The sequence below is a fragment of the Leuciscus leuciscus genome (assembly GCF_965113295.1).
Source record: "Leuciscus leuciscus genome assembly, chromosome: 19".
In the NCBI taxonomy this organism is placed as follows: Eukaryota; Metazoa; Chordata; class Actinopteri; order Cypriniformes; family Leuciscidae; genus Leuciscus; species Leuciscus leuciscus.
The window spans coordinates 31583202-31607937 of NC_138743.1; the positions used below are offsets into that span (position 1 = coordinate 31583202).

The 24736-nt window shown below is 39.0% G+C and overlaps 1 protein-coding gene and 1 long non-coding RNA gene across 5 annotated transcripts in view; one reads left to right on the top strand and one right to left on the bottom strand.

Moving 5' to 3' along the window:
* LOC309482857 overlaps positions 1–89 on the top strand; it is a 157612-nt gene extending 157523 nt beyond the window's left edge. The window contains exon 8 of the long non-coding RNA XR_014200393.1: positions 72–89. This is a non-coding gene — a long non-coding RNA (uncharacterized lncRNA). The remainder of the gene's footprint in view (positions 1–71) is intronic.
* The window catches only part of ryr3 (ryanodine receptor 3), an 87529-nt gene that overhangs the window by 57863 nt on the left and 4930 nt on the right, over positions 1–24736 (bottom strand). For 2 of the 4 annotated variants that reach the window (XM_082147424.1, XM_082147423.1), the window contains exons 2-10: positions 15618–15737; positions 14167–14265; positions 10651–10671; positions 7558–7632; positions 7131–7209; positions 6409–6521; positions 1185–1284; positions 970–1063; positions 393–467 (exon numbers count right to left, since the gene is read on the bottom strand). In XM_082147424.1, the coding sequence (XP_082003550.1) occupies positions 393–467; positions 970–1063; positions 1185–1284; positions 6409–6521; positions 7131–7209; positions 7558–7632; positions 10651–10671; positions 14167–14265; positions 15618–15737 (776 nt within the window). The remainder of the gene's footprint in view (positions 1–392; positions 468–969; positions 1064–1184; positions 1285–6408; positions 6522–7130; positions 7210–7557; positions 7633–10650; positions 10672–14166; positions 14266–15617; positions 15738–24736) is intronic. The other 2 variants (XM_082147425.1, XM_082147426.1) reach the window with 1 other exon arrangement.

The window sequence follows — 24736 nt, forward strand, 5'->3', positions numbered from 1 at the left end:
TGTGTGTGTGTGTGTGTGTGTGTGTGTGTGTGTGTGTGTGTGTGTGTGTGTGTGTGTGTGTGTGTGTACAGGTTTATATTACATTGTGGAGACCTTTACAAATGTCCTTTACAAGGATAGTAAAGGATAGACAGAAGGATAGACCAGCCTAATTATATCTTTTTGAAAATTTAAAAATGTGGGTAGGGTTTGGGTTAGAGAATAGAAAACACAGTTTATACAGTATAAAAACCATTACGCCTATGGAGAGTCCCCACAAAGATAGTGAACCAGACTGTGTGTGTGTGTGTGTGTGTGTGTGTGTGTGTGTGTGTGTGTGTGTGTGTGTGTGTGTGTGTGTGTGTGTGTGTGTGTGTGCACAAGCAGGTAAGAAAGTGTGTATTTGATTTGACCTTATCCGAAGAGGCTCCAATCTCCATAAAGACCTGGCCTTGGACCCTCCTTTACCAGTCTCATAGTTCACCACTCTATAGGAAATAAAGAGATTAGAAGACATATTTTCTCAGATCAATGGATGGATATTTTCTATTTTGCCAATTTCTGAAATTGTCTATATGGTTTTTTTAGATAGACAATGATAGACAGACAGAACGATAGAACGATAGAACGATAGATAGATAGAACGATAGATAGATAGAACGATAGATAGATAGATAGAACGATAGATAGAACGATAGATAGATAGATAGAACGATAGATAGATAGATAGATAGATAGATAGATAGATAGATAGATAGATAGATAGATAGATAGATAGATAGATAGAACGATAGAACGATAGATAGATAGAACGATAGATAGATAGAACGATAGAACGATAGATAGATAGATAGATAGATAGATAGATAGATAGATAGATAGATAGATAGATAGATAGATAGATAGATAGATAGATAGATAGATAGATAGATAGATAGATAGATAGATAGATAGATAGATAGATAGATAGATAGATAGATAGATAGATACCTCTGTTGTGCTTCACTTTGTTCGGATCCTGGTATAGTGAGACTCTCGTCGTGCCCATGGAACAAGCGCATCACTTGCCCACCCAGAAGAAATCCTACAGAGACAAAGGGACAGAGAGACAATTCCTAACATCAACTGTGCTTTAACAACTAGTAAAGCTAGACAAAAGTAATAGATTTCGATTTTTGAAAGCACACAGCATTAACTTAACTCACCCACTGCCACGTTGCTTCTGGAGCAGGTAGGCTGAACATTCCACAGTGTTTGCATGAAAGAAGCATCCACTTGAATACTTCCATTGGAGATAGAGAGGTGCTGCAAAAGAGAGAAAGAGACAAGTGGTTTACTAAACTAACTATGCGTGCATGTTTGTGCTTGCAGAATCGAAAAAAAGAGAAAGGAAGTGAGAGCAAGGGAGACAGAGAGAAAGAGATATAGCGAAAGGGAACAGGAAAAGAGATACTGCCTTGTGGCCTTGATGCTGCCAGCCTGTCTGTGTTGTCAACATCTGAGTTACAAATCTGTTTTTAAAAGATTACTGTCAAGAAAAATACAAACAGGATTGCTTTTCCCAGAACATGAGCTCTCTGCATGAGCAGCTCCCCAACCCCTTCCAAGGGACTTAGAGGCTGTTTTAATTCATTCATAGCTGGAACAAAAACAATGCAACTGACCTGATCAAAAATGGGAGCAGTGCCTGAATTATAATAATGACTTTCAGAGGTGAAATATTTATGGTCTCATGTAATATGTATACTTGTTTAAACTTACTTCATTTTTAACAAGAAAATTATGTTTTTGATACATTTTAATCTGGTTTTAGATCAGGTCATAGCACAGAATCAGCTCTTCTTAGAGTACATAATGACATGTTATTGAAAACTGACTCTAGTAGCAGTGTTGTTTTGCTGGATCTTAGCACAGCATTTGACACGATTGACCATTCTATCCTAAAATTGGAAATTTCTCATCATCTATAGCTTCTCTTACCTTGGGGTCCCTTAAGGTTTCATTTTGGGACCAGTGTTATTTTCATTACATATGCTTCCTCTTGGTTCTATTTAAAAAATATATAGTATTTCATATAATTTATATGCTGATGACACCCAGATGTATTTGCCTATGAAGTCTGTAGATGATACATCCATGAAATCACTTTCTGAATGTCTAAATCTCTATGTAAAATGCTGGATGAATAATAACTTTTTCCAGTTAAATGAGAAAAAGACAGAAATTATTATATTTGGGCCTAGTAGCAATGCAAATAATATAGCAACGAGTCTAGGTCCTCTATCATCCAATCTGCATACTTATGTCAAGAATATGGGATTTACTTTTGACACAGAGCTTGACAAACAAATCAATTCAGTTTTCAGCTCCAAAATATTGCTAAACTTAAATCTGTCTTAACTTTCAGTGATCTGGAGAAAGTAATCCATGCTTTTATTTCTTCACGTCTTTATTACAGCAATGCTTTGTACCTGGGTGTAAGTCAGTCCTCGCTGTCACGTCTTCAGCGGGTAAAAAATGTGCCAGCAAGGTTGTTGACAAACACAAGAAAGAGGGATCATATATCCCCTACACTGGCTACCAGTTCATGATTTTAGGATAAAACACTAGCCTGGGAAAACCCAGACAACTTCCGGCAAATTTAGATTTGCTCTGCAAGTAGTCTGGCAAAGAGCCCATTCAAACCCATTTCTAATCCGTCGAAATCGCGGCACCAATCAGAAACGTTGGGGCGGGCTTTACACGATGACGATCGCTCTGATTGGTTTTAGGTCTATCCAATTGCGCCCAGAGGCATTTGAGCGACGTCCGTTGGTGAAGCACACCAACTTTTAAATGCATTATTATATTCAAATTGCAAACACATGAGGACAGTCTCCATGAAAGACCCACTGGCAGATGAACGTGCTACTACATTTCTCTCCGAAACGGTAGGAAATTAAATTAGATTTAATAGAGGATTTTAACTGTGACAAGATGATTGACAGGGCAGTTTACGCGACAGGATGCACGCGACAGATCCGTCCGATAAAGATGACGAAGTAGTATGTCCCAAAGCTTGCCTACTTTTTTGCTACACATTCAAAAGTAAATAACTTTTCTTCACAAAAAGAGTACATACTTTTATGGCGTAGTGTAACTTAGGCGAATTGGGACGCAGCATATGGCTTTACACGATGACGATCGCTCTGATTGGTTTTAGGTCTATCCAATTGCACCCGGAGCCATTTGAGCGACGTCCGTTGGTGACGCCCCTTTAGAAATTAGTTATTAATGAAGCTTTGCCAGACCATAACTCAGTTACTACTGAGAATGGTCTGGTTTTAACCAGGCTAATAAAACACCACAAATTAATTACATTTTAAAAACTATTAAAACAATTAAAAATAGAAAATAATTTTAATTGAAATAATATTTAACATTATTACTGTTTTACTGTATTTCTGATCAAATAAATGCAGCCATGGTGAGCATAAGAGACTTCTTTCAAAAACATTTAAAAAATCTTACCAAACCCAGACTTATGCCCACTTGTAAACGATAGTGTATTTCGTAAGGCCACCAATTTTCTTTTCTTTTTTTTTGACATTCTTTTTGGGGTTAAAACTTTTATTAGGGGTTTTACACCCTCCAAAATAATTTGCACTCTGCAGGTCAGATATAATCCAATAAGCCTGAAACAGGACAAACTGGGGTAAAACCTCTTTCACTCTCTCAGTGCATCCATTCTCCTCCAGTACATCTAGGGGAACTCAGTGCTCTGTTGGCAGGCTGAGCACGTCACCATGACAATTTACTTGATTAAAACTGATGGGCTTCCTCTGCATGAAAGAGGTATATTAACTGTCATCTTACCAGACACAAATGAAATTATAATGAGAAATTATAGAAGAACTTTTTCTTCTTCTTTTTATACAACAGATCAGTCTATGTGCTACATTATTGCATTGCTTAAAGTTAAAAGTTTATCTGGGAAATTTTAAACATTGACTCTGGGTGCCTGAGTCCATTAAAGGGGTGGTATAATGCCCTATTCACAAGATGTAAAATAAGTCTTTGATGTCCCCAGAGTGTGTATGAGAAGTTTTAGCTCAAAATACTCCAAAGATATTTTTATATTGCATGTTAAAATTGTCACTTTTTGAGGGTGAGCAAAAACGCATAATTTTTGTGTCTGTCCCTTTAAATGCAAATGAGCTGCTGCTCTCAGCACAGGGGGCGGAGCTACAACAGCTTTTGTCCTTTTACCTCACACAGACATGCACTGAAAATGTCAATGTTTATGTTCAAACCGGAGTCAGACAATGATGGAGAGACTCAAGAATAAGTGACAACATGTAGAATGAATTTAGTTGATGAATTTAGGTAGCTTATGTGTAGTTATCTTCTAGTCATTGATTAGCATATTCTATCATGATAATCTATAAATCGCGTTCCCAGGGGAGGGGTTTATGTCAATTTTAGGGTTGGTGATGTCACTAGCCCGGGAGGAATGTTGTGTAGTCCATACCAGCCGTTTGTTGTAGTCCTTAAAAAACGATTTCTTTAAAAGCAAATATCTTCTTTGCTTTGAACTTTGAGCTTCGTAACTTCGCAGATGTTGTTTATGCTCACAGCATAACAGCAACATTACACACTAGCTAAAGTTAAAAAAGTGAAATCATAATCAACCACCCCTCAATAAAATAGATCACTCAAAATTGTTCATACACTGGCAGTTCGTAAGGACATTTTTTTTGTAACATTAAAAATGAACACACCTTTTTTTAAAGAGGGCCTATTATGCTTTTTTACATTTAAAAATTTCTTTAGTGTGTAATGTTGCCCTTTGAGCATGAAAAAGGTCTGTAAAGTTACAAAGTATAGGGATTATTATCTATATCAGTAGGTAAGCACTGTTTCTGAACTCCCTGAAACGCCTTGATTGTAGTCTTGAGTTTTCTTCCAGGAATGGACATGTCACAATATTTCTCATTTAAATCATTCCTGCCCAAGGCACAAGCAGAATAAACGGGGACAGGCTTGGTTGAGTTGAACACCGGAACACGCGGTTATGGTAAGAGACATGACATTTCCAAAACACGCTTGAAGAGGTTGACCAATCACAACACACTGGTACAGCCGACCAATCAGAGCACATTGCGCTTTTCGGAAGGAGGGGCTTCGTAATACTAAACAGAGCTTTACTGACAGTGTTGCCAGATTGGGCGGGTTCCCGCCCAATTGGGCGGTTTTGAATTTGATTGTGCGGGTAAAAAAGGGTTTGGGCGGGTGGTCAAAATTTGGGCTGGTTTGGGGTTAGTTAGGCGGTTTTCAAACATCTACATTTTAAAGTCTAATTGGTTAAAAAACGAAACTAAAGTGTGCCTGTAGTCCATAAAATCAGTCATCATAACATTACTGTACACACACGCCCATGCAGAGTCAGCTGGCGTTAGTGTTGACATCACCGACGAGCACGCACTTTTAGCCAATCAGCGATCCGCTGGCAGGCGCGATTGAGCGCGAGAAGTTGTAGCTGTATATTCAAGTGATCGCTAAGGCAAAGTGACATAGCCTACTATACAGTAAGTTGTATCTACAGTGAAGAGTGAGATAGTGAGCAACTCTAAAAACGTACACATGTGGAGGGAGATCACTCGATGGTGAATATAAAGGAGAGCACAGTTGAATGACTTGAATTGAAATCAAATATGGGACGACTTCTGTCCATGGTCATGTGCACACTAGCCTAACCAGACATCTGCAACTTTTACACTATCCAGACTGCACTCTACTTGTCCCTGACAGCTGCTGAAAAAGGTTTGAATCAACGATGAATCTGTTTTGATTGCTAAATTCTGCGTTATGTTCTGCAATGTGTACTTCCGAGGGTTAAGTTAAAGTCATCGGTTCATTTCTTGATTGCCGTTTTGACAGTGTCCACCTGGACATTTTTTTTATTTTTTATTTTATAATCGTTATTTTTTAAGGAGATACAAATTGTGCTTATCAACCTTAAATGACATGGTAATGACATTATATCACATTATTTTGGCAGTAAAATTTTGGGCGTTTTTTTCTTGTAGTGGGCGGGTTTTGGTGAGCTTTTGGGCTGGAAAACACCGTCCCAATCTGGCAACACTGTTTACTGACAGACTGGGAAGAGAGGTGCTGCAACAATGTAAAATATGTAAAAATAATGAGTCTTTTGAACATTCAAGCATGAAAACCTATTTTAGTAGACCCCAAAAAACAACATCAAGACTTTGTAAAATGGCATAATATGGCCTCTTTAATTACTTATGAGATAAAGAATTTCAGTCTGTTGCTGACACAAAGCTACTATTTTATATTGTGTTTTAGTGGGGCTTGAAAGACATGGTCACTATGACTTGGTGTTGTATGTAAAGAGCTGCTCTTTTAACCTCAAACAAAGCAGGTACTCACCAGGAACCTCTCAGAAGACACACTGACCAAGATGAGGTCATCCCCAATACGCACTTTCTCACCCTCTGACCTCTGCTTGGATGCCGGGTGAATTGTCCACCAACAAGCTTCCCCTTTGATTGAACAAATCATCAGTTAAAGGACATTAACCAGATGTACTGTAAATAGAGAAACAGCTCATCAATGTCCCACAGCTCTCAATGTTTCAATCAATTTTGACCATGATGAACCGAGATTGCCTATAAGATCTTTTGGGTGTTTGCAAACTTAGATGTTGATACGGATATTCATGTTTCTCTATTTCGGGTGACACAACACACAAAAATAGTAAGATATCTAAGTTTAATTTTGGATCTCTTTTCAAAGCTTGGGAAGAAGTCCTAGCACTGCATCTGTTACCTACAGTTCAAATGTCAAAGAAAGAGGCCAGAAAGGGATGAAAAATAAATAAATAAATAAATAAATTGTTATTGTGAGTCTATTGAAGCACACCATTAATAAAAAATAATAATAAAAAAAACATTAGATGAAAAAAACTTAAAGTTTGAAGATTAAAAAACGTTGGCAGCTAAATGAAACAAAATAAGTTTAAGTTAGGGTACTAAAATTACTTAAACTGAACCTGAAATAAAAATGAAGAAAACAAATTTGAAATGACAAACTAAAATTAAAATGAAAAATGTACTACTAAAATAATACTAAAATAACACTGATGTTATTACCAATTGAATCCTCTTCTAGGCCAACATCAAAAGACAGTTTGTCTGTTAGAGACCTGGAAGTCTTCAGACATGTCAGATACTGTGGGAAAACAGAGAAACAAGTGTAAATTCTACTAATAAATCATGACAGATAAAGTTCCCATACACTGTAGCAATGCAATATTGGTAAACGCCTCCAGAAGGACCAGTTCAATAAGCTTCAAGCTTTATAGTTAATGTTTATCAACAATATAAACACATAATTATCCCATTTAAACATAAGCCGTCCTGTCATTCGTGGTGTTAAAGCATTTTCACTTATCCCCATCTCCCCCCAATATACTGTTGGGAGTCATTGATCATGAAGTTGATGTGTGTGAGCTGTAAGCTGTGACAGGCTGCCTAATCCTTCTCCCCACTGGCTTCAATTTGTGTGGTGCATTCTCACCATTCCACTGAAGGAATGCCTAAAGAGGATAGCGTGACCGTAGAGCAGTGTCCGATGTCCACCTCCTTGTGCTGCCTACAGAAGAGAGTAAAACGCTGTAAGCACACTCAAGGCAAAGGTTCAGAGACATGGACAGAATGGTCACTGCTAAAATAAAGTTAGGAGTCACTGAAACAGAAAACACTGGGAAGAACATGCTGGACGGATGTTAAATGGAAATTTCTCGTTCAGCGGTTTGAACGAGAACAAAATTTCGTCGTTGTACCGTAGATGAGGAAATGTGAGGAGGGTGTGGAAAAAAACTAGAATGAAAAAATATAAATAAATAGGGGAATAAATATACTTACCCGTCTTATAAGCCTCTGAGTGCATTGGGGGAAAAGATGTTTCTCTTAGTTAAATATAAATATAATGTAGAACCTCAGGTAAAACTCATGTTTTAGTCTGCAGCTGGTGATAGTGTTCACTTAATCTATCATGATTACCAATAATAATTACTGCCACGTTTGACAATCATATTTTTAATCTGACTGTGTGACCCCTCACTGGCAGTCCAAAAACGAATGACTTTGACAAAGAGGAAAGCTGAAACTTGTGTTCCCTACTCCCAGCTGTTGCTGTATGCCTGCTGTCTAACTGAAATATCAGATGATACACAACAGTACGTTTGCTGTATGTCGCTGAGATATCGTACAGTTTAGCGCCACATTTAAGCAGAAACTGCAACTTCCAAACAGTTGCTTTTTTCCTGGTAAATCCGACCACTGTGTTCACTCTCAGCTTATTAAAAATAGCAAGATCTCTGGACTGTTGATAAAAAGGTCAAGAAGCCATCTTGATGCATAAATGTTAAATGAATATACACTACCATTCAAAAGTTTGGGGTCGGTGGGATTTTATGATGTTTTTGAAAGAAAAGGCTGCATTTATTTGATCAGAATACAGCAATAATATATATTATTACCATTTAAAATAACTGTTTTCTATTTTAATAAATTTTAAAATAAATATTAAAATGTATTCCTGTGATGGCAAAACTGAATTTTTAGCATCATTACTCCAGTCTTCAGTGTCACATGATCCTTCGGAAATCATTCTAATATCCTGATTTGGTGCTCAAGAAACATTTCTTATTATTATCAATGTTGCTAAAAGTTGTGCTGCTTATTATTTTTGTGGAAACCGTGACAGAATTGTTTGATTAATAGAATGATCAATAGAACAATATTTATTTTAAATAGGCTATATATATTTTTAGAGGTCTTTAAAGGGATAGTTCACTTTGAAATACATTTTTGGTATGTTTTAGCTTACCTCAAGGGCATCCAAGATGTAGGTGTCTTTTTTTCCACAGTAGTTTCAATTTTTATATTTTTAGGTCAAACCGTTCTTGTCTGTCAGTCATATAATGCAGGTCTATGGTCACTGTCTCAAAGAGCATGCACAGAGTCCAAATTAAAACAATTCCCCGTCATCCAAATTAAACAATTCCCCATCGTAAGTACACATTGATGGCCTAAGATACGAAACGAGCAGTTTGTGTGAGAAAACGAACAGTATTTATATGGTTTTTACCACTTATACACAGCCATGTCCAAGTGATCTGATCTGACGTGTACGCAGACTGGTGCATAGATATATACACACTAAATGTCGCCTTGTCTACGGCAGTTCATTGGAACGAATGTCTTTAAGGCGACATCTAGTGTATATATCTATGCACCAGTCTGCGTACACGTCAGATCAGATCACTTCGACATGGCTGTGTATAAGAGGTAAAAACGATATCAATACTGTTCGTTTTCTCACACAAACCGCTCGTTTCGTGTCTTAGGCCATCAATGTGTACTTACGATGGGGAATTGTTTAATTTGGACTCTGTGCATGCTCTTTGAGGTGGTGACCATAGCCCTATATGACTGACAGACAAGAACGGTTTGACCTAAAAATATCAAAATTGAAACTACTGCGGAAAAAAAGACACCTACATCTTGGATGCCCTTGAGGTAAGCTAAAACATACCAAAAATTAATTTCAAAGTGAACTATCCCTTTAATGTCACTTCTAATCAGTTTAATGCATCCTTGCTGATTAATTTCTTTAAAAAAAAAAATCTTACTGACTTTAAACTTTGAACAGTAGAGTATTATAAAGTAGCACAATATCCTATTTTGGGGCTGAAAAAGAAGCAATCCATAAAAAGAAGAAACCAAAAAATGAATAAAAAGACTGAAAAATCATGGAATATTCCATGTATCAAGACACATTCTTTCTGGAATCAGCATTCCAGATCATTTCCTCGTCATTGGTACTCCTGAAATTTGACAGTGTTAGAGCCCAAATGCAAGAAGAAACAGTTCACATCTCAAACTACAAATAATCAACACAAAAAAAGACATTAAATGCATTGTTTCCTCACGACAGGTGTATCAGACACTGAATTCATTACACAAATGACACGATAGGAATCTTTATAGTGAAGTATTGTATATAGAAACTCTGCTGCACAATGGTTCTCCAACAGAACTCACTCTCTCGTAGACATTAATGATAGCACAACAGATAGACAGCACTGAGCTAATAAAATATATGCTGTGACAATCTCATTTCAAAATGCTGCAGTAAAAAAATAAATAAACATGAAATAAAATATTGGGCATGCCATTTTGTGCTGAAGGGAGGGCGAATAAAGCATTCAAATGGCCCTGTGCAGAACATGCTTAGCCAGTAGATTTTATTTGGGGATTTGCATAATTCTTGGCCACTAGCTACTAGGTTTGACAAGTTCATTTATATTCTTTGTGCTACATGAACATTTTCACACTCTCAATTATAACATAAAAATTAAAAGGGGGAGACGAGTCTGAGATAAAGGAGAGCGACCTTGATTCTCTGACATGGGGTTAGCATTGTGAACTTTATTAGTAGGGTTATGTCATGAGTTAAATCACACTTAAAAATCAGTTAATGACACGTGAAGTGGTTGGGATGCTCAAAAGGAGCAGTAGGTGTAATTATGTAAGTTAAAAAATGTGTTGCATAATTTGGATTAACATTCATGCATACTCGTTGGTCAACAAATTGTGAACATACCCATCGCTCATGATCAGGATTCTTGCAATGATGAACAAAGATACAAATATAATTAAAGAAGGCAGTTGGAAAACCCTCGCCACTTCAGCACATTCAGTTCATTATGTCTCAGCAACAAAAAAAAAACAATTAATTAATTATACCTACTCTTGCTACTGTTTTTTTTCTTTAAAGTTTTTTTAAAGAAATAAAACTCAAGTATTGATATTGGTTGGATACATGGATATGATAAACTGAATGTAGCCAAATGATGAGGCAATCCATGAGCAAAACACGGTAAATAACTTAAATACAATGTATTTTTGTGAAAAAAATAATTTTATATATATATATATATATATATATATATATATATATATATATATATATATATATATATACATATATATACATATATATATTATATATATATATATATAAAGAGAGAGAAAAAAAAACATTTAATTTCACCTTCTACTGAAAGCAGAATAGACATGTGGAGCGATGTAATTAGAAAAGCAGAAGGTGAGGTACTACGCTAGGCATTAAAAGGATGGCAGTATTTTATCCATTTATGACACTACATACCTCACCTGCATTTGTTAGTAAGTAGGTGTTTAAATGATTAAGGGATATAGGATTTGCTTTACTATCATATTGAAAATATAAAGTAATTTCTAATTCATAAAACTCTCCAAATCAAACCTGCCAGTGTGAATTGTAGTTGTGATTTATCTGTGGTCAGTACTTCACAATATCAATGTCATCACTCATGATTACTTGCCCTATATGTCACACAGAAGAATTACAACTAATGGGATAGTTTTGGCAATAAAAACTAAAGTTTGGGGTCGGTAAGATTTTTTTCATGTTTCTGAAAGAAGACTCTTATGCTCAGACTGCATTTGTTAAAAAAACTAGTCAAAACAGCAATATTATGAAATATTAGTACAATTAAAAATAACTGTTCCCTTTCAGACGTAGTCGGACGTACCGTACTGATTGGAATCATGCTTAGGGAGCCTGTCATCTTCAAGTATTGAAGAAATGAGCCAATGCACATTGGCGTGCGAGATTTGCATCTCACGCTCTGCCCCACAGCGCGGGTATAATACAGAAGCGGATGCACGCACCACTTGTCTTTCGCTATTTCCTGAAAGAGCAACATGGGTGTGTCTACGTCTTTTTCAAGATGCCATTCCACCCGTGCATTTCTGGAAGCAGTCGTTCCCTGTCCCCAGCTGACGGTCACAATAGATGCATCAAGTGTTTGGGCTGAAAGGAGCTGAAGGAGCTTTTGTGGATGGTTCATGTTCTCATTGCGGGAACATGACTATCTCGATGCTGAGTTCGAGACTCGCCTTCATCCGTGAAGGTGGAGTCCCCATTCCCATGTCCTACTCTAGCGCCCCTTCTGGCCCACCTCAGAAGAGAGCTACTGCGCCGTGTGGGATGGGTGATCTGAGGATCATAGTGTGGCTTCCCCACCCAGTAACCAGTCCCCGTGGGCCCCTCACTCCTCTGTCACACCGTAGCTGGTGGAGCTTCCTGCGGAACGTGCTGGTCCCTCTGTATTTGACCGACCAGACGTTTCGTTCGGGGCTCCTCCTGAGGACAGGATGTCGATCGCTGCATCGGAAGGGGAGCTGGACTCTGGAGATGACGGCTCGGCTGCGCTACCTCCTTCTGGGAGAGTAGCGTTGCCCAAGCCGGATCCAGAAATGTCAGCAATGCTGAAACGGGCCGCCAAGATGGTCGGGCTCGCGTGGAACCCTCCACCGTGTTCTGAACTGTCTCAGTTGGATGACTGGTTTCTCTGTGCCTTTCTTTCCCGAAAGTGCATGAGGAGGTTACTAGGTCGTGGACGGCACCTTTTTCTGCCAGAAACCGCCTTAGTTCCTCCTTCCCCCTCACTACCCTTGATGGAGGAACGGCGAAGGGGTACGAGGCTATCCCTCCAGTGGAGCGGTCTGTCGCGATGCAACTGTGTCCGGCGACCACTACCTCTTGGAAGGGTGATCCTGCCTCAAAACGTCGCTGCTCGACAAGCATGTACTGGTCCATTGCGTACATCAACCATCAAGGTGGTCTTCGCTCCCGTCGCATGTCGCAACTCGCCCACCATCTCCTCCTATGGAGTCAGAAGCATCTGAGGTCGCTTCGTGCCACTTATATCCCTGGCCTGCACAATTGTGCCGCCGACAAGCTCTCTTGACAGCCTGTGGCCCAGGGAGAGTGGAGACTCCATCCCCAGGCGGTCCAGCTGATTTGGGACCACTTCGGGGCCGCACAGATAGATCTGTTTGCCTCTCCGGACTCGTCCCATTGCCAGTTGTTCTACTCCCTGACCGAGGGGACCCTCGGCACGGATGCACTGGCACACGTCTGGCCCCGGGGCCTCCGCAAGTATGCGTTTCCCCGAGTGAGCCTTCTCGCACAGACACTGTGCAAAGTCAGGGAGGAAGAAGAGCAGGTCTTGCTAGTTGCCCCTTATTGGCCCAACCGGATTCGGTTTCCCGAACTGGTGCTCCTCTCAACAGCCCCTCCCTGGCCCATTCCTTTGAGGGAGGAACTTCTCTCTCAGGGTCACCACTAGTGCTGGATCACCGCTGATCCCGGGCTCTGCTCGGCTCCTCAGCGAAAAACAAGTGGTGCATGCATCCGCTTCCGTACTTATACCCACGCTGCGGGGCAGAGCACGAGATGCAAATCTCGCACGCCAATGTGCATTGGCTCGTTTTTTCAATACTCTAAGATGACAGGCTCCATAAAGGGTGATCCCAATCAGTACGATACGTCCGACTACGTCTCCGTTCCCTCCTTCAGGGAACGAGGGTTACATATGTAACAGAGACGTTTTCTATGTTAATATATTTTAAAATGTAATTTATTCCTGTGATGTCAAAGCTGAATTTTCAGCATCATTACTCCAGTCTTCAGTGTCACATGATCTTTCTGAAATCATTCTGATATCATGATTTGGTGCTTAAGAAACATTTATTATTATTATCAATGTTGAACATATTTTTGTGCTGCTAAAAGCCAGCATGAAATCAAAATTGACAAATCCTTTTTTTTTTTTTTATGTTGTCATCATTATTTTTTTTCTCATGATTTTTAATCAAAAACTAAAATATTAATCACTTTAAAAAAATCTTACTGACCCCAGACTTTTGATTGGTGGTGTATATAATTTTCCAGCTACTGTAACTTTCCATGACAGTGCAATGAATATAACTTTCTTTGATGTTGCTTTTAAAACACATGAGTTATTGTCTATATCAAAATGCAGTGTATTGATGTAGAAACATAATTAGTGGTTCTACCGTCACTAAATTTAGCATTTGCTCATCAATGTTAATGGAGCCTCACAAATTATACTTTTATTTAACTTCAGGATGCATTTTCAGCACCATTATACTTTCCGATTGACATGGTAAATGTACTCAAAAGTACTCAAAGGATTATTACTATAAAGGTTGAGATACTGTATATTCAGTATAGTAACCCTGTAATCGCTGTTATTTGTTTACTTACTCCTTCACCGTTCTGCCCGGCGAGCATCTCCTGTAGGGCCCGCACTGAGAGCGACTGCTCCAGCACAAAGTTACAGATGCATAGGTCAGGAGGAAAATACTGTGGAAAGGGAGAAAGATAGTGTGGGTGTTTTTGCTTACTTTTGATTATGGATGAAGTCATATAACTGGTAGAGTGGCTATGTTTACAGATTAAAGTCTTTCATTAGGCCTAAATAGACGTTTTGTTTTCGATATGTGTTCATTAAGATTAGCTTGAGAGGCCAGCGAGGATTTACATGGGCAAGTGGTGAACTCCACCCTTGGTCTAGAGAAGTCTATCCCACCCTGCATCTGTTTATCAGGCTGCTATTTAAAGCTCCTTGACTGTCTAGTTCAGCTATCCTGAGAAAGTGAACATTATGTCACCTTCTGATAACTACAGTCTAAATCATGTACAGTCTTACTGAATGTATACTTTATAAACCCTTAAACACATAATTAAGCCATGAATTATGGTGACCTATGAACTCTAGGGTCTTAATATGATATGTGAGTAGGGAGAATGTGCAAAGTAGAGTGACAGATGCCTATGAGGAAAGTCATCTGTAGCCATAAACAACAATTTATATATATTTATTTATTTATATAAACTGCACACACTTGATAATAAAAATGAATGACCTTAATTTATGGTCTTAAACATAAGTGAGAGACCAGGGTGATTGTAAAGCATGATGGTAAAGGCTGACAGTTATCCTCTTTGTCACTCAAGCAATTACAGCAGATGTCTCACTGTCACTGAGGGTTATCCGTTTCATGACTGGTAACCCATAAGAATTAATTTATTGATATGCATGAAGAAGACCAATACTTTATATGATAATGGAAAGATCATTATCATCCACCTTCATTTTTTCAATGTATGAACAAGGTCAGGCCCAGTAGACACAGCACATAACCATAGATGCCCACAGATCTCCTACTGCCTTGCCTCCTGATGCATAGAAAATATGGTGCAGAGCACTAGGATCAATTGCTGTTGCCATGGTTTTCAACTACATGAATCTCTTTCCATTAATTTGATGTATTGCTAGAGGACAACATATCAAAGGCAAATATCTTCAAACATATTTAAGTCTCCCTACTTTACTCAACATATATTTTTAACCAAGACATTTTATTCCACATAAAGAGGAACATTATTTAAAGTATTTCTTAATCTGCATACCTAAAGCAAATCAGATTGTGTAATTCTAACATTATGCACTCGTACATTGTAGTTATCTAACCATTAAAAAAAAAAAAAAAACATTAAACCATTGTCTAACCATTCAACTTTTCTTTTTTTTTTTTTTTTTAAATCTGTTTTTCATAAATTGCTTTGCTTCGATCTGCATTATGGTTTGTGTTGAGAGGTTCAGGCATAATGAAGCAGTGATTAGTTCCTGAGAACACATGAAGAGGCATTACCTTCGCCTCTGATGTGGGCTCTAGATAACACAGGCGGTTGCCGAGTCCCTCTGCTGAAAGGCAGAATTTGCGATTCTCCTTCTGAATGGCGGCGACACACTGCAGCACCACCTCATCTTCCTGCCAGAACAAAAACAATAAATTAAACTTATGTTTAAAAGCAAAAACGCTCAAAATACTTTCACTCAAAGTAGTCCAAAGAGCTTGACACAACATAAAGGTGCAGAAAGCGATTTCTGAGAAACGCTGTTGAAAATATAAAATCAACACCTAAACAAACAATTTTACGAATATTTGCTAGATGTCTAGCAAATGTTCTGTGTGTGTGCTAAAAAATTATATTGTTTTTGTACATAGTCCTGGCTGCGTAAATAGGGGGGGAAAAAACGGTGGATTGTATCGATCCACAGAGCACCAAAACACTCTTGTAAACATTCAGCAATATCCACTCATGATGGGGGAGGAGAGAGAGTGAGCAAGCGGGTCATTTGCAGAAAGACTGTAAAAAGAGAGATGGGTGACACTACCAAAGAGGAAATGGTCAGATGAATATAATTGGAAGAAGAAGGGCAAGAGCTAAGACCCCCATTAATATTGGAAAAGCTTTCCAGTGCTGGAGAGATGTTTGAAAGCAGGAGGACCTGAAAACAGACACAGAGATTGCTTTGTTTCTGCTCGATACATTAGTACCTCTGGTTTTACTATGTTTCACAGAACCAAGATATGCTTTTGTATGCTGTTGTTGTTGTTGAATCACAGCTGATCCATACTTGTGCAAGCTGTCTGATGCGGCAGCTGTTAGTGGTTGCCTGTGTTGCATAGCGTATTTGTTGTTTTGTGGGTGGAGCAATGAAGGGAGGGGTGTGTTTCTTTTGGGTAGGGGTGTGTTTGTTTGAGTCTCTATTTCAAATATCAACAGTGTTTCTCAGAAATGACTTACTGCACCTTTAAAGCTGAAGTGAGTAATTTCTGTGAAACCAGCATCACCAAGCAGAACTGCAAAATGTTTGTTTTTGAAGGTTGTTGAATGTTGTTTTCAAACAAGTTTCCTGGCCACTCCCCCTGCCTACCATTGGTTAGCCAAACGGAACTAATTGTTTAAATACACAGACAGAGTAATTAACCAGTGATTAGTGATTAGAGCTAATTAACAACCAAGGAGACTAACTAGGAACAGACAGGGAAAATTAACACAAAGACAATAAAACCGAACATAACCCCTTTTAAACTTTAAACAAAGAAAAAAAGTCCAACAGAGGAGGAAGGGTGGGGGCTCTGGAGGCGGAAGTGGGGCTAGTGAAGGACAGTGAACAGAAAATGCCACCAGGAGAAACCAGGGGCTGAAGGTGGGGGGAACCATGAGCAGAAGGAGCCAGGAGCCAAGAGCAGGAGGAACCAGGCGGAGACCCAGACTACAGCCAGGGCTAAGGCCCACGGTGGAGTCGAAAGAGAGAGGTGCCATGATGGAGACTTTAACAGGTTTAACCAGGGGGAGGACAGACGGCGACGGAGCCGATAGAGGTGGAGACCCAGGTGGAGCTGAAGAGCCAATGAGACCAGGCGATCGGAGATGTCAGGGATCATGGATCAGGAGATTGAGGCAGAGCTGCAACGACAAGCGTCCAAGGTGAAGTCAGAGTGCCAGAGGACTGAGGCGAAGCCGATGGGACTGAGGACCAAGGTGAAGCCGGAGGGAGGGTAAAGCCTGATGGAGCCAAAGAGGTGGAGGGACAAAGCGCAGCTGAAGGCCGGGAAGTCTGTAGCACAGGCAGAACAATGTCTGACCAAGGTGGAGCCGGAGGGACGATGGTCCCAGGTGGAGCCGAGGGAGGGAGGAGCCAAGGTGCAGACGACTGGTTGACAAGCCGAGGTGGAGTGACGGGCTCGGCAGCTGGAGGTGAAGCCAGCGGATCCTCTTGACAAAGCAGAGCTGGAAACTGGAAGACCCGAGGCAGATCACACAGCAGAGTGGAATCGAGGGACTGAATGGAAACAGCAGAGGCGGGGCAGAGGAACTGGCTGTTATAGGCAGATGAGGTTGGAGAGGAAGGCTAGGTGGGATGCAGGAAACTTGGTGTACGCGCCATGCAGGGTTTAGAAGGTGGCTGGCAGGGCTCTGGGTCCAGAGTGGGGCAGGTGATGTCCTTCACAGCAGGGCAGATGGTGAACACTGAACCATTGTTCACCAGCATCCAATCCACAAATGTGGTGAAATTTCCCCAATGACCATCACCAGGCAGGCGTGCCTTTATGCGTTCGTTCAGGCTAGTCCTGAAAAACACGCACGGAGAGCGGTCTGGAAAGTTCACCAGGTCTAAAAAATCCTTTTTACAGAGTAATCAAAGTAAAACAGAATAGATGTAGAGCTAATTAACAACCAATGATACTAACTAGGAACACAGATGGGCAGGAAGACAGGGAAAACCAATAAAACCAAACATAACCATTAAATTTTACACTTTATGAGGAATGACTAGGAATCACTTATTTATAGTTAATTCCATGTTAAAATGGGAAAGTACAAAAATTTACATAAAAAAATTGCACACTTTACTTACAAAATGATCAATTAGCAGCAATATTGTTAGCTAAAATAGTTATCAATAGCAAAACATATGAATTATAAAATAAAACAGAAAAAAAATTAAACAGATGCAAAAAAAAAAAAAAATGTATAAAGAACTTCTCAGGTTCCTGAAAAATAAATGTAATTGAAAGACATATCATGTCAAGTCATAAATAAGTAAATACTGTATTTAAATAAATTTGATTGATGTAACAAAAGCTAAATTATCTCAAAGTTGTCACTGAAGGAAAGGAAGAAGAGTGGAGACACTTATGTCATTAGAATCCACAATGAATCTCTGTACATCCTCATTCTCTCTCAGGATGAATATATTGATTTCTGTCTCATTTGTTTCCAAGTCCAACCCGGTGCTTTTCTTGTGTGCCAGCTCACGTATCACATTAATCCTAGCCGATGGTTGCCATGGTTCTGATGAACACCATCAGAGCAGTAACAATTCTTTAACACAGTCACGGCATAGAAGTTCATTTTTATATTTCATTCATCAGGTTCAGGATGTGTTAATATGATGAGACCTAACAAGAATATCCAGAATTCTGAATAGACAGATAATAACCACTGTATATTTGGGCTTGAGTTATGCTAATTAAATTGGGCTGTCAAACGCCGCTGTCTAAGCTATGCTAAAACTCTGACAGTAAAGCAGTGGGAGCGCCTAGTAAAATAATCCAGATGCCAAACCAACATTTGATGTAAACAAATAAGCCTAATATAACATTACCCACCATACCCCATTTAAAAAAAATAATAATAATTAATACTTTTATTCAGCAAGCATGCATTTGATTTATCATATGTGACAGAAGAGACATTTGTAATGTTACAAAATGTTTTTGTTGAAAAAAATAAATATATATATTTATCAAAGAAAAAAAAGTATGTATCGCAGTTTCCACAAAAATATTAAGCAGCACAACTGTTTTCAACATTGGTAATAATGTTTCTTAAGCACCAAATCAGCATATTACAATGATTGCTAATGCATATCATCTGAAGCATATCATAACTGGGGGTACATATTATTTTGTGATTTCACTGTAATGGAGAGCAGGCCACAGAGCAGGTGTCTGAGGTATGGGGCACATTGACATTCTAAGCAAATTTGTTTCGACTGAGTACACTTTCTAAATGGAGATGAAATGTGTGTACTGGGTCTGAACTGAAGCCTACAGGATTGACAAACAAATTGCCAGCAATTTCCAAATCGTTCTAATCCAATTTTGCTCCTCATTATAACCTGAAAAGTATATTTTCAGTGCTTGCTTTTCTACTGACAAATTAAATGATCAGTCTTATCTTTAAACAATACAATACTCTATAGATCAATCAAGGCTGCTGACTTGATCATACCAACCCCAGTCTTTTGAACAGTAGTGTATTGATTCCTGTTTGAGTCCAACTGATAAGCCCTTTTGTTGTTGTTATGCTTAAAAAAAAATAAAAAAAATTATACAATAAAAGTCAATGAGGTCCAGTGTTGTTTTGGATCCCACTAACTTTCATTGTCTAGAGAAAAACAGTTGAAACATTCTTCAAAATATATTCGTTTGTGTTCCACAGAGGAAATAATGTCATACAGGATTGTAAGAACATGAAGGTTAAGACCATTTTCTATTCCTTTACCAATCTGCATATTATCATGTGCAATAATACCGTGCAACACATCTCATACGCAATATGCAAAATCCAGTCATATTTTTTAAACTGTACATGCATGCATATTATCACTAATTCTGTGCACTACTTTTCCCTTTGCACATCTATTGAAGATTTATGTATATATGTTACGTTTATCTGTGCTTTGGGTATTTCTATATATATTCTATTTACTTTATTTTGTACATATTTTATTTTTGACTTTTGGCAATAAAAGCTCATTCTGATTTAGTATAAGACAGATGGTGTACCTATACAGATGTATGTATGCATTTACAATACAGCGTTATCTGCCTAATGCAGTCGAGTGGTCTTTATCTAAAAGAGGAGATCTTCCCTTTCTTAAGTCTCACCTAGATCCCCTGCCAAGGAATCTGGTGAATCTGCAGCAAAGTGATCCAGGGGAAAGCCGCAAAGCCATCTGCAAAACAGCTAAGGGGCAGAGTCACAGTCTATCTATAGGGGTGTTGCGTGTTTAAGGATGCTGGGGGGTGGGGTGCGTCTGCTCCAAATCACAAGGGCAAGTACCAGAACTCTCCAAACTCTCTGTTATGCATCCATATTCCATACGCCTGACTTCCTGGACCATCTGCCAAGCCAATGTGCACCTTACTGACCAACCCTATTCAAGCTTGTGAGTTTAAACACAGGTGCAGCAGAGATATACAGATCTCTCCACCCCCCTCCTCCACCATACTCAGTGTGTGTCTTTAAGGACATGAACAGGTGTGGGTGTGTGGCCTGAAGACTTCAGGGGCTGTAACTTGAGAGGTCCTGATGTGCTCTGGTGCCAAATAAATACTCACAACTCACCCGGCCCTGCGACTGACATGAACTTAAGAAAAGGTGAATACACAGCGTAGCCCCTCCCACAATGCTATTTTGAAATGTACGCACATGCTCAGTCAGCCAAAGTCTTGAACACTGTAGAATTGTTCAGTTATCTGAAAGATGGAAAGGCTGTTCACTGCAGAGCCAATGGGTGGAGCTTGACATCTAGCTCCCCCTCGCTGGATGTAACGGTCGCTAAACATAACTCCACCCATAAGATCCACAGAGGTGGAGCTGGACTAGGTCAAGCTCCACCCATTAGGTCCAGAGAGGGGGATTTGTCGGGATCATCATTCGGATCTGTAGTAAACACCACTTGAGATGAGGTTTCTGGGTCTCAAACACATCATAAATCATTATATGTACAATGGGGTTCAAACTCTAAGTGAAAATGCACTTTTCTTCAGTCTTCTAATTGAATGCATTTTAATATATTGTCAGCATAACAATTTGAGATTGGTTTAATCAGCTGATGTATTATTCCTTAACTCAAATTTATTGCCAGCAACTGTTCACAGACACACCTTCAGGAGATGGCAATAGCCAATTGTGTTTTTAAATTTCTTATTTATTTTTTCATGATAAATTGTCAAATCACTTCTTAAGTACTACACTACCAACAAACATAAAACAAGATCTACCAATCAGGGGTGCGTTTCCGTTCTTCCTCTGAGTGTGTGTATCCACGTTTGCAGTGTGTGTGTGTTCACTACTCACCACTCTGCTCCTAATGTGTGCGCACTAACTTGGATGGGTTAAATGCAGAGGTCAAATTCCAAGTATGGGTTACCATACTTGGCCATCATGTGTCACACATCACACATATATTAGAAATAAAAGATATAGATTGCACTGAATGTCAGCTTGCTTATTTTGCTCAAGATAAGGATTTATTAAAGGGGTCATCGGATGCAAAATTCACTTTTATATGGTGTTTGCATATAAATGTGTCTTTGCAATGTGTGGACACAACCACCATACAATGAAAAAAATCCATTCACTCAAAGTCTCTAAACACTCTCAATAATCAAGCCGTTTGGATTTTCTGACCAATATGATGTCGTATTGCTCATGCTCTGCCCACTACCACTGACAGACTGTCCCGTATTAGCATATTTCCACCCTCAGCCATTTGTATACTGTCCACCAAGGCAGGCTGCCAAGGAAGAGAGGGGTGGGATGAACAGTCATTAATGGGGTCATTATCATTTAAAGAGACATGCACCGAAACGGGTTGCTGTGAACAGAGCTGTTTTTGAGGAGGTAAAAAGGGTGTTGTTTTACACAACCATTGAGGAATTTTAACCAAAGTATGTTACAAACCTTACATGAAGACCCTAAAGAATCATACCAACTTGTGGAAAATGGGCATCCGATGACCCGTTTAAAGGAACACTCCACCGTTTTTTGAAATAGGGCTTATTCACTTTCTTTCCTACATTTAGATAGGTGGGCAAATGCATTTTTGTCTCAGTGCATGCATTGTTTTAGTTTGACAGGGTCGGCGCTAGCTTAGCTTAGCACAATGAATGGAATTTTGTGGCCTGCGTATTCACAACAAGTACAAATAGTGATGCAGATTAACACTAGGCGATTTCCTAGGCAGATATTGACTTATATATTAAGGACTATATTAGGGGGAAGCACAGGCGAAGCACTGCTACTTGGGCGTGATATCTCTGCGCCCAAGTAGCAGTGCTTCACCTGTGCTTCCCCCTAATATAGTCCCAAGTCAATATCTGCATAGGAAATCGTCTAGTGTTAATCTGCATCGCTATTTGTACTTGTTGTGAATACGCAGGCCACAAGAAGTAATTAGGTGGGTTTTTTAAAAAATTTTATATCACTTTTACTCAGGACATGCTAGCTGGCAACAAAGGATTCCATTCATTATGCTAAGCTAAGCTAGCGCCGACCCTGTCAAAGTAAAACAATGCATGCACTGAGACAAAAATGCATTTGCCCACCTATCTAAATGTAGGAAAGAAGGTGAATAAGCCCTATTTCAAAAAACGGTGGAGTGTTCCTTTAAGTCCACATGTCATGCAAACAAGACAGTAGGCTTCAGTTTGACAGCTGTCATTCCAACCACACAACTTTGCGATGCTGTTTGCCAATGTTTGTTGGAACTATGGTTTTCGGGAAACAACAACTCGTTGAACTATGCTGTTAACGACGAAACTTGCAACCATGGTTGGCTAACGATGCTTTTGGAAAACGCACCCCTGAACATAACATTTATTTTTATTAATATTATTTAATATACATTTTTTTTTTTCATTTAAATTCAGTGAAAGGCAGTAGTTATAATAATTTATGATGATTGATGATGGAAAAAAAAGGGAAAATATACTCTGAGAACCCCAAAAATGGGCTGTCACTATACATGCACAATAATCATATTACTTGTCGTGAGGTTTTTTATTCTCAATTCAGAAATTTTCCACAGACCTCCTGGCTATCCGATACTGAGAAACCCTGATACAGTAGCACTGTGCTCAAGATTTGCTTCGTGCTGTATTAAATCCATGTCTAACTATGGATGAATGATTCTAATTGAATGTCTTTTCACACTTTAAAAAACTGATTTCATTGTAGACACATGCTCAAAGCAATTATTAATTAATCAAAAATAGAGTTGTTTTGTGCAATTAATGCAGTTAATGTGTTTCCCCCCCCCCCCCCCCCCCCCCCCCACTTTTAATGCTCTAGCAAAAGTAATCACACACAACATAACTAAAGAGGCTGGATTCACACAGAAGAATATATTTAAACATTACAACTTCAAGTGACTCTTTTCTTTGTTCTACAACTGATGTAGATCATTTTTTTTGGTGATTAGACTAAAATGCAAAAGCCTTTTCACCAGTGCTGTCAAGCATCCTTACAGAGATCTTTCCTTGAGTGACACAGCAGAAGGCATGCTTTGATGTTTGGTTTGATGTTTAGCACTGCTTAAAATGTGATTGGGTCAGGGAAACGAGCTTCAGTGTCACAGACAGCAAATACTGTGTCTTCCACTACAGACAAATTACAAATTGTATTACTCAGCAAGACAGCAACCTAAGCTTAGCATGCGCACTGCTGGGAAAAATAGCCTCACGCAAAAGTGGCTTGCATGCATGCCTGAGTGCGCTCCATCTACACTAACAAATGAATTCAGAAATACTGCCGGTAGACAGAGATATCTCTGCATGTGGAAAAAATACTGATGCATCAGATGTGGTTTGGTCAGTGAAGAAGGACTGAACTCTGAGTTCACCATTTACGGCTGGAGGAGCAATTAATGGACTGGGAAAGATCCCAAAAATCCTATAATTTACTCACCCTCATGTTGTTCCAAACCTCTATGACATTAATTCAAAATTATTTTTTTAATAATGTACTGTATGCTTTTTCCATACAATTGCAAAGACACAAAATTTGATTTTTGTAATATGAATGAGAACTTTTAAAAGCTGTTAAAAATGGCAATCATCATAAAATATCAAAAAAGTAGTCCATCCGACTTGTGCACCTTATTTTAAAGGGGTCCAAGTATGCCCTTTTACCAAGTCTTGATTTTGTTTTTGGGGTGTACTAGAATATATTTTCATGCTTGATGCTTGCCGTGTTTTCGGGAAATGCCGTGTTCCGCCCCTCCATAACTGCAAGTTCTGCTCTAGTGTAAATATGAATAAGGATGGCGTCAATTTCAAACCATTTCGAGCTCGATTCAGACCCTGACAATGTTAACGAACAAGAGGACAGTGCAGAACGGATTTGTGCAGACTTTGCAAGCACGGATTTCACAGGACATTTCAGAGTGGTATGTTTGTAATTTTCTTATACATTATAGATACAATGTTATCCACCATTTAATCGTGATATTTGTCGGAAAACTAAGGTAATACAGGGAATAAGGTAAACTTTTCTGTTTTATTATATTTTAAAATGTAATTTATTCCTGTGATGGAGAACCTGAACTTTATTCAAGAAACATTTCTTATTATTATCATTGCTGAAACAGTTGTGCCGCTTAGTATTTTTGTGGAAACCATGATAC